Source organism: Setaria italica, chromosome VII (genome assembly GCF_000263155.2).
Source record: "Setaria italica strain Yugu1 chromosome VII, Setaria_italica_v2.0, whole genome shotgun sequence".
NCBI lineage: Eukaryota > Viridiplantae > Streptophyta > Magnoliopsida > Poales > Poaceae > Setaria > Setaria italica.
Window position 1 is genome coordinate 25,230,091 of NC_028456.1, and position 11,128 is coordinate 25,241,218.

Consider the following 11,128-nt stretch of genomic DNA (forward strand, 5'->3'; position numbering starts at 1 on the left):
CCCTCCGTGACTCCGTGCGTGCACCATCTCGTGACTGGCGCAGTGGCGCGCATCACAGTTCTTGTTTTGCTGCGATGACTGCGGCTCCAACGTCTACGATTACAGAGCACAACGCCGTCCACGTCCCGTTTGTCGATGCCCGATAAGCCAGTCATCCACCGACCAGTTGTCGCGCGCTAGCTGTATGCGCAGCTTGATTAGCTACTACTACTAGCGTCTGCTGTCCTGCTCGACCCGGACCTCGCATCGATCCACGTTGGCAGATCACGTGTACCACCGCTCGTCTCGCTCAACGCACATGTCAGGTCGGTAGCCACCCGTGTTCTGCTACTCCTGAAACCGTAGCCTGCCTAGCCCTCACACATACACGTCCCCTGCCTCCATAAACGCACTACATTCCAAAGACAATCCATGCATGCCCTATGCAGCATCTCCTCCTGAACGGTGCACGATGCCAATTTCTTTCTGAATCTCCAGCCGTGGGCGAGGTATTTTACTTGTGCCGAGACGAGATCGTCGGGACACGAGGGGCAAAGCTCCGATCCGGCCAATGCAAACGCTGCACCGCCCTGCGTGTTCCGTATCATATCAGATGGCGGGTTTGGGGATTTTGAACAAGCGCACTAAACCCTGTATATAAAACCCTACCGTCTCTGTCACCTCCGTCCCAAATCAGCCCAGTGCGAAGAGTAGCTATCACGTAGTGAGATCTAGCTACTAGTCAGCGAAATGGCTTCGACCTCGTCCCGCCGCATGGTCGCGTCCGCCCTATTCGTCGTCCTCCTGCTCCTCGTCGCCTCAGGTACGGGGTGCTGCATTCTAATCGTCAGCATAGCTAGTCAAGCTGCATGCATTCTTCTGATGATGGCACGTAACGTTTCTTTGGGTGGCTCTGGTGCTTGCGCGTCCTAACAGAGATTGGGCCGACGCGGGTGGCGGAGGCGAGGCACTGCGTGTCGCAGAGCCACAAGTTCGAGGGCACCTGCACGAGGAAGAGCAACTGCGAGAACGTGTGCAAGACGGAGGGCTTCCCGTGGGGCGAGTGCAAGTGGCACGGCATTGTGCGCAAGTGCTACTGCAAGAGGCTCTGCTAGCCGCCCGGCCGTGATCATCGGCCGGCCGGCCGGCCAACCCGGGGAAGGGCTAGCTAGCTTCTAGCTATAGCTTGGACCGGCCGGCCCCGGGGCCCCGGGCCTTTTGCTGTTATCGCGTCGCGTTCGCGTCCATGCTGCCGTGGTCACCGCCCCTCGTGTCTTCAGTTACGTCCCCGTCTCGTGTACCCCAGCCATTCCATGTCGATGTCGTGTGGTTTTCCTTGTAACATGTTTTAGCTACCTGGAAATGGGAACAATAAGCTTTTGTCGTCGCTGCATTATATCGGTGTGTGCTTGAACGCGCCACGCCAGTGTCCACTGCCAAGCATCATCATATCATTCCCCTGCCTTTCGGCACTTGGACCTGCAAAGCTGCTGTGCGCGGGAGCGAACACGGCCGAGCCGTCCAAACTCAAGTCTCCAAGACACGCGCCTCATGCACACGTCCGGCGTAGGGAGGACAGCCGGACACGGTGGTGGGCGCGGGGCGCTCCACCGCGGCCGCTCCAGGCGCCCGATTCGTGCCCGCCTCCGCTGCCACACGACGCCCGGGGCCCGGGAGATGCTCTGCTTTTTCATCGGCCGCGAATCAGATCAAAACTAGCTACACTAAAAGGCACGGTCACGCATACGCAAGTAACGCAAACGAGAAGCTTGAAAAGCTTCCCAGAGGGGCGGGGCGGCACCACGGGAGATCGATTCCGTTGCTATCCTTCGGTCGCCGACTGTGCTTGGTGCTGCTAGCTAGGCAAATGCGTTGCACGCCGCAGGTGGATGTGCGGCCGGCCGGCCGGTGGGTTGCGCCGGTAACACGTCGCGCGCGGCCGGCCGGTGGGAATAATCGGGCACGACGTCGTCCCCTTCCAAAAGTTCTCGGACAGCACGGGTTCGATTCTACTACCTGTATCTTTTTGTAGTTAGCATCAATGGAGACGTCGTCGATCGTGGGCGACTGGGGACGGGTCGTGCGCCAGAAAGAAAGTGCCCCCCGTCCATATCGAGCGCGCATCGCGCCTCTGTAATCAATCTGTAGAGGAAAATGCAATGCCTCTTTTCTGGTTTCTGTCAGGGCTCTCCAATGATTGCTCCACTGTGTTAGACGGCTACGCCTGGTAGCAGTAAAAAAACAACAACCAAACCGACAAAGCATATACTAATCCATCATCCTCAGGAAAAAATAGGTACTGCGAGAGACCCGATCCTAGCTTTTCCACCCATTATTGCACATCCACAGTTTCATTGCTAAAGAGTCTTTAGTAAAGACGGCTACAGAACTGAACCCGCATCACCCAAATCGGCGTCGTCTCACAGTTACCCGGACAGGGGCTCGCCAAGCCTGCGTTTTTCCTGCGCCTTTGGCCACGCCTGCACCTCAGGTTCGTGAGGCGGCTGCTCGCCGGAATCTATCCTGCATTGTCGGCACCAGAAACGGTGGAAGCTCGCACGAGCACGAATTCGGAATCCGATGGGTGCGCGTCGAGCGCGACGGCCGCTGGGCGCTGGCCGAGAGGTGGAAGCTGCCGCGCGAAGCGCATCGTCTCTCAGCTGGTGACGTTTGTCCTTGCGATGGGCAAGGATTTGCGGTGGTTGACGACCAAAATTAGCATCTCGGCAAACCGGTCTACAAACCGATCATATCGGTTTTATAAACATTGTCAAATCTCTGATTGGACTTCATCATTGCGTAGATATCGTTGAGACAATCGAAATGCATATGTGGAACATCCAATTTTGAGTCCGGATGAGAGAGTTATAGCTCTGGCAGGATTCAGCCCTGTGTTGACTGGTCTGATTGGTTGGGATGGGCGGTCTTACTGGTTTGATCAGTCTAATCCGAGTTAAGAGTTGTATTTTGACATAGGATTTGTATAACCTTCAATTCCTACTGCGGCAAGACCTCTCCACCTTTCCACCTTATAAATATGAAGGGCCACAGCCAATTGAGGACATTCCAATCGAATCAATCTACTATGCATTTACCTTTTATCTCCTAAACTTCTTTTCCAACCTCCATGATGTTCGTCTATTGATATCCACAATGAGAGATGGCGTCCTAGGCTTGTTGGTCGACCTAGCGCACGCCGGCGACATCCACGCCCTGACGGGGTCCCTCCCGGGTGAGAGTATCGACGACCTTTGCTAGTTTTCTCATAAACTAGTCGTTGTTCGTCACGTAAGTGCATTGGTTATCCCTTTGCTGGTTTGCTCGTAAACCTAGCCGTCTTCCATCACGTAAGTGTGGTAGTTATCCCCTCGAATGATCGATCTAGGCAAAACCTTAGGAAACCAGCCCAACCGGGTTGCTAAACCGGTCTGAGCAGCATCGCTGCCGTTTGGTCTGTTTGCGACCCGCACGCTCTAGTACTTTCGTGTGTTGCCTTGAATTTGCACCAACACATTTTGGCGACTCCGCTGGGGATGAAGATCTGGTTGCTCAAACGTTCTATCAAACCCTAACTATTTACTTAATTGATCTATTATTTTGATTCGCCACTATTGTTGAATCTGGTCTTTTTAGACCGATTGCATCTATACTTGTGACATTGCATCAGATTGCTCAAGCCGATTGCATTGTATTCGCTTGTTGCTACACATTGAAAATTAAAAGAGAAGCAAAGTGTTGGTCATTGATTACTTAGATTATCAAGAATATTTGGATTTATTTACTACAAGATCAGAAGCATCAAGATCTATTGGCGGGCTATCCTTATACTCACAACAATATCACTACGGCGAGCCCAAGGTAAAAGTTGCAAATACATTATATGTTCCTAATAATTATTTTGCAAGTACCATGAATCCTCATATTAATGTTGCTAGATATGATACTAGTAGGCATATTGTATCGACTAATAATTATTCAGATGCTTCTACTTATGCAAATTATAATTCTGAATGTTATATGCAAAAACCATTGTCAAATAATATGCATGCTTTAAATTTTAATGCCACTAGTGACATACAACATTACTCTCGCACATCGGCTGTACAACAAGTTCAAGAGCCGGTGGGCAATTATCAAGGCCAAACTAACATGGTGAGTTCGGCCAATTTTTATGAGACATCATATTTCGGTAAGGTGTTTCATCTGTTTATTCATCAGCTGGAAACTCACATTATGTGATTACATCACAAAACATGCCAGTGAATGAGAAGATTGGCCGTGATAATTCTAACTATCCGGTCAGTTATTCTCAAACATCATATACTACCAATTTCTATAATATTAATCTTGTTGATATTGTTTTTAAGGGTTTAAAATCATCTATTAGAGATAGGTTGGATGGGTATGATTTTCTTTCGGTTGCACAAGTACATGTAAGGGCTACGGCTCACGAAAACCGAATGATAAAAGAGAAGAAGAATAATTCAGATTTGAGCAGTAGTTCAGTTATTACAACAACCAAATCAAATAATGTATATTCTGAATCTGTTACACCGATAGAGTCAAGCTTAGTTGTAAAAGAACGTGTTAAACATAAGAAAACAGCTCTGTTTGTTTTTCCTGAAGCCGAATGTGTCGTGCATTTTTCTAATGATTATCGCATTATTAAACGACAAGTTCTAACTGCTGTTGAAGAACATGACAATGGAGGCAAGAAGGAAACATTGGCATGTCAACACAAGGTGATTTCTAGCAATCTTGGAAGCACTGGTCTGACCGGTTTCATATTCCAATCTGACTGGTCCATGCAGAATGTGGTTGTGGGCTGGCATCAAGGGGAGAAACACGATATTATCCACATCAAGGTTCCTCACCTCTTCAATATATTTGACAAGGTATGCTTTGCAAGTAATTCTCAATCAAATCACAAAGTTTCAGTTAATTCATTTATTAGTGATTCTATCATAAATAATTCCAAGAGATCGATTGAGGATGGTAATTTACTTGCTAGTAGTAGTATGCCTTCAGATTGTCTCAGCCAATGCATTGTCAAAATAACGAAGGCTAATCATAGTAATACTTTGGCATTTAAATTTTCTCCATCATCATTACCAAATTTTTTCTCTACATGATTTACTTATGGTCATTCTAGATTTAAAAGTAAAAGATTAAAACTGAGAGTTGTTGTGAAATCTGATGCTAATATAGTACTAAGCTCTAAAGAATTGGGTATGAGAAGCACAAGAAAAGGTATAACCGAATGGATCATTGAGAAATCTGAACCATTTGCTTGCTTGGCCTTAAAGCCTTCTCCACAAAAGCATCCGTTAGAGAAGATAAAGTATAATTTTGATTTAACTTTGTGTGATGATCTATTTGATATCTTTCTAGAGAATAATTTTATTAAACTATTTGATCACAAAGTTATTCCATCACCTCTTGAATTAGAAGATTGAAAGTATTGCCAGTGGCATAATTTATTTGATCATAATACTAGCGATTGCAATATGTTTCACCAATTTATACAATCGGCCATTAATACCGGACGATTGAGATTTTCTCAAACACAAGAGGATGATCAGTTGGCTACAATTGGTTTTGATGGCAAAAAGTCATTAAATCGGTTAGCATCTGTTGGGGGGAAATATTAACGACCCCCAAATACGCAGCTTAAAGAAACAAACATGAAGGCTCGGGCCTACCAAAGCGTGATCAAGTCTCCGCCTCACCCGACCCAGGCGTCAGGATCAGGAGCGCCCGACCTCCCCCCGCAAGGCCTCCGCCTCGCCCGACCGTAACCTCAGGGTCGGGAGCGCCCGACCCTGTACCGCAAAAGTTCCGTCTCGCCCGACCCCGAGCGAGGGAGTCGGGCACGCTGAGGTTCGCGGGGTCAGAATCCCCCTCGGATACGATCCACATAAACAAAACAAATCCTGTGGGTCCCCCCGTCGGCCTCACCATAAATGCGCCGCAGAGTTGACAGAGCACAGGGCGACCGCGCCCCTCACGCAACCCGGCGCAAGTACCCGTGCACGGCCGTCCTGTGCGAGCTACAGTGCCGGCGGCCGGTTTCTGTTCGTAACAGAGTACTCATGACCTGCGGCGACCGGAGCAAGGGAGGGAGCGGCCCCGTCCTCGGGTCCCGCACGACCTCAGGCCCCGCGCAAACGGCAGTACAGGTGTGAAGCTCCCCCTCTCTATAAGCCATCGCCGGAGCCGCGGTATCCACCGTCCTCCCTAACGGACGGCGGAGTGACGACGAAACCGCCTCATCATAACCCAACCTGGTACCTACGAACACCAAAGAAGCTACCTACGGGGAGCAGCGACACTTGGCGTCTGGCGACCACCCATCCCGGCATGCACAGTGGCACGCGTTTAGGGTCGGCAGGACATCGGGCGCCTTGGCTCCCCCTCCTCCTCCACGCCGGGCTTTTTACCATCTTACTCTTTACCTTTCACCCGGTCCCAATTGTAACTCCGGCCGGCCCCTTGCGATATAAAAGGAGGAACCTAGAGCCGGAGGAGGGGGGGCAGATCGAGATCCAGATCAAAGAGGCCAGCTTCTCCCCCCGTTACACCATAGGACATCAACACTCCTCCCAGGAACACGAAAACCGAAGAGACCTGGGACCAGTCCCTCTCTCGCCCATCTGTAACCCCCTACTACAGAACCCCTGCGTGGGCAACACGAGCACCCTCGATACTGGACGTAGGGCTTCCCTTGCCCGAACCAGTCTAAATCTGTGTCTCCCGCGCCACCATCTGAGGCTCACGCGCATAAAAGAAATTTACTAGTCTAAAGTCTAGATCCGCTGATCTTGACAACGACAGTTGGCGCGCCAGGTAGGGGACCTTTGTGCGTGCATCTCCAAGTCTCAGATGGCCAATCGCGATAGCAGCTTTGCTCCGGGCTCCCTGATCCGTTTCGGGAGCCTGGACTTCCTGGCCACCGGGAAAGGGATCGAGCTGATCCCTGTCCACGTCCTGCCCGCTCGTCCCGCTGCCATCGGCACCACAACCAGGACGACGACGAGCAGCCGGATGCCAGCCAGAAGGGCCTCACCGGAAGGATGGCTCTTCAGGCTACGCAACGCCACGGGGGCTCACGGCCGCCTCCTAGCGCGGTCCTTCGCCACGTCACCCGCGAGCAACGAGCTCGTGGGCACGGCAAGGATGGTCTCCGACACTTGCTCCAGTAACGAGGATCCCCGCCCCTCGCGCGAGTGCTTCATGGCCGACACGCACTCCGAGGGGTCCAATGGCGATGGTGCCGGGGAGAGGCAACGGGCTCCCCCCTCGCATGCCGCAGCTACCACCGGGGCCTTACCCAGGGCCCCAGAGGGCTCTCTGCAACCGGAAGCGCACATGGGTGCTCGCCAAGAGGTAGAGCACCCCCGCCACGAGGGGGGAGCACGACAACGAGCGCGCGACGTCCAGGAACGCATCTATGCGGATGGGGAACGTTCGCCGCTCTTTGCCCGCGCCAGCCAGAACGTCGCCGCCGCGGCGGTGTTACTCCGACAGCTCCCTGAGCCGGCAACACCTGAGGAACGACGGGCGCGCCAAGAGATGCGTAACCTGCTCGAGTGCACCGCCGTCCAGCAGGCAGAAAGTTCAGCGTCTCGACGACGCGGCCAGAACGCCAGTAGGGCGACGCAGGGCGCCCCCCCGGAACGGCGGGGGGAATCTGTCCATCAACTCCCTCCGGAGGCGAATCCGGCTGCGACCGTCCAACGAGCACCGCCACTCGCGGTAGGCGAAGCCCGATCCGTCCACCAGCGCGTCGGTCTCGTCCGTGACGCCCGCGATACACTGAACGCGCGGAGACGATCCCGCGCGGACAGGGGGGACGGGGCGGATCGTGGCTACCACGTCCACCGTGGTGGGCGCTACGACAGCGGGGAAGACCGCAGTCCGAGTCCCGGAGCAGCCGGACCTCGGGCCTTCTCCGCGCGCATCCTAAATGCGCCCTTCCCGCCGCGCTTCAGGCAACCCACGAGCGTGGCCAAATACTCGGGGGAGACCAACCCTGGAGTATGGCTCAGCGATTATCGTCTTGCATGTCAAGCCGGCGGGGCGGACGATGACCTGTTCATCATTCGCAACTTACCCCTGTTTCTGGCAGACTCCACGAGAGCCTGGCTAGAACACATCCCTTCAGGACGCGTTCGCAACTAGAACGACTTGAAGGAGGTTTTCGTAGGAAACTTCCAAGGGACGTACACACGCCCTGGCAACTCCTGGGATCTCCGGAGTTGCCGCCAGGGGGCGGACGAGTCCCTCCGGGATTACATCCGGCGCTTCTCCAGAAAGCGCACCGAGCTCTCCAACGTCGCCGACGCTGACGTCATAGGAGCCTTCCTAGCGGGGACCTCTTGCCGACCCCTCGTCCACGAGCTAGGGCGCCGAGGCCCGCGAACCACGGAAGAGCTCCTCAACATCGCCACTAGCTATGCCTCTGGCGAAGAGGCTGTCGGAGCGATCTTTGATCGTTCCAAAAGCAAGGCGAAGCGGGAGGAGGACGCCGACGAAGGCACCTCCAACCGCCAGCAGCAGAAGAAGAAGGGCAAGCAGCGACGCGAGGCCCCCCTCGTGGCCGCGGTCGAACGCAAGCGAGGGCATCCGCCCCCCGAAGGCGCGCCCGGCTTCTTCGACAAGCTGCTTGAGGGACCGTGCCCGAACCACGAGTTCCCCGTCAAGCACGCCTACAAAGACTGCAACCTCATGAAGAGGTTCTTCGTGGGCAATCCGGTGAAGGGTGACTGGAAGCGGAATCCCGACGAGGAAAAGAAAGGCGACGAGGAGAAGGAAGACGGCTTCCCTAAAGTGGATGGCTGCTTCATGAGCTTCGGGGGCTCCGCAGCATACGACACCAAGCGCCAGTAGAAGCTGGAGCACCGGGAGGTCTACGCGGCCGAGCCTGCAACTCCGGCCTTCCTCGACTGGTCCGCGCTAGCCATCACTTTCGACAGGTCCGACCACCCTGGACGCGTCCGGCACCCAGGGCGCTACCCACTAGTCGTCGACCCCATCGTCGGCACGACGCGTCTCACCAAGGTACTCATGGATGGGGGCAGCGGCCTCAACCTCCTCTACGCTGAGACCCTTGACGCCATGGGGATCGATCGCTCCCGTCTCCGTCCTAGCAAGGCTCCCTTCCATGGCGTCGTGCCAGGGAAGCAGGCAACGCCTCTCGGGCAGATCGACCTGCCCGTCACGTTTGGGACCCCTTCCAACTACAGGAAGGAGGTTCTCACCTTCGAAGTGGTGGGGTTTCGCGGAACCTACCACGCCATCTTGGGCCGCCCATGCTACGCGAAGTTCATGGCAATCCCCAACTACACCTACCTCAAGCTCAAGCTGCCGGGACCCAACGGGGTCATCACCGTCGGCACGACCTTCCAGAAGGCGTACGAGTGCGACGTCGAGTGCTGTGAGTACGCCGCGGCTATCACCGTCTCGGGCGACATGGTGGCCCAGCTTGAGGAGACGGTCGAGGACCAGCCCGACGCCAAGCAGTCAGGGACCTCCTTTGAGCCCACTGAAGGTATAAAAGAAGTCCCTCTCGATCCGGGTTGTCCCAATGGAGGGGTCGTGCGGATCAGCGCAGCCCTATCCCCTAAATAGGAAAGCGCGCTCGTCGACTTCCTCCGCGCAAATAGCGACATCTTTGCGTGAAGGCCCTTGGACATGCCAGGCATCCCGAGAGAAGTCGCCGAGCATTCCTTGAACATCAGGGTCGGCTCTAAGCCAGTGAAGCAAGGCTTGCGCCGTTTCGATGAAGAAAGGCGCAAAGCCATTGGCGAAGAGCTCCAGAAGCTCCTGGTGGCCGGGTTCATCAAGTTAGTACACCACCCCGAGTGGTTGGCTAATCCTGTTCTTGTGCCGAAAAAGAATGGGAAATGGAGGATGTGTGTCGATTATACCGGTCTCAACAAAGCGTGTCCAAAGGATCCGTTCCCTTTGCCACGTATAGATCAAATAGTCGACTCGACAGCCGGGTGCGAAACACTCAGCTTCCTCGATGCGTACTCCGGCTATCACCAGATCGCGATGAAGGAGGCCGACCAGCTTGCTACCTCCTTCATCACCCCCTTTGGCCCTTACTGCTACGTGAAGATGCCTTTCGGCCTCAAAAACGCGGGGGCTACCTTCCAGCGATGTATGCTTAAGTGCTTCGGAGATCTCATCGGGCGGACCGTTGAGGCCTACGTCGACGACATCGTGGTCAAATCCAGGAAGAGCGAACAGCTCGTCCCCGGCCTGGAGCTAGCCTTCGAAAGGCTAAGGGATAAGCGTATCAAGCTTAACCCCGAGAAATGCGTGTTCGGTGTCCCAAGGGGCATGCTGCTAGGCTTCATCGTTTCCGTGCGCGGTATCGAGGCGAACCCGGAGAAGATAGCGGCCGTCAACGACATAGGGCCGATCCGGAACATGAAGGGAGTACAGCGCGTCATGGGATGCTTAGCGTCCCTAAGCCGCTTCATCTCGCGCCTCGGCGAGCGAGGACTTCCCCTCTATCAGCTCCTGAAGAAATCCGACCGTTTTGAGTGGACCAGCGAGGCGCAGGAGGCACTTGACCGGCTCAAGGACCTCCTGACGAAGGCCCCAATCCTAGTTCCGCCAACCGACGGCGAGACCCTTCTACTCTACGTCGCGGCAACCACCCAGGTGGTCAGCGCGGCCCTAGTGGTGGAGCGGGAGGAGGAGGGGCGCGCTCTTAAGGTGCAACGCCCGGTGTACTTCATCAGCGAAGTATTGTCCGAGTCCAAGTCACAATATCCGCAGATCCAGAAGCTCGTCTACGCCATCCTCATCACGAAGAGGAAGCTGCGTCACTACTTCACCTCCCATCCGGTAACGGTCGCCTCTTCATTCCCGCTTGGTGAAGTAATCCGGAACCCAAATGCAACAGGAAGGATCGCGAAGTGGGCGCTTGAGCTTATGGATCAGGGTATCACCTACGTCCCCCGCACCGCCCTAAAGTCCCAGGTACTTGCCGATTTCGTGGCCGAGTGGACAGAAGTACAAACTCCGGCGGCAACAGAGGAGCAGGAGTACTGGACGATGTACTTCGACGGGTCGCTGATGAGGGCCCGCGCCGGAGCAGGCCTCGTCTTCGTCTCTCCGCTGGGCGTGCGCATCA

General features: G+C 54.6%; 1 protein-coding gene across 1 annotated transcript; it reads left to right on the forward strand.

Annotated features, from left to right (window-relative positions):
- Positions 1–635: 635 nt before the first annotated feature.
- Positions 636–1,361, forward strand: LOC101764403 (defensin Tk-AMP-D2). Its single transcript, XM_004976204.2, has 2 exons — positions 636–802; positions 916–1,361. Exons 1-2 carry the CDS (start codon positions 730–732, stop codon positions 1,092–1,094), a joined length of 252 nt encoding a protein of 83 aa, XP_004976261.1. The 5' UTR covers positions 636–729; the 3' UTR covers positions 1,095–1,361.
- The last annotated feature ends 9,767 nt before the right edge of the window (positions 1,362–11,128 follow it).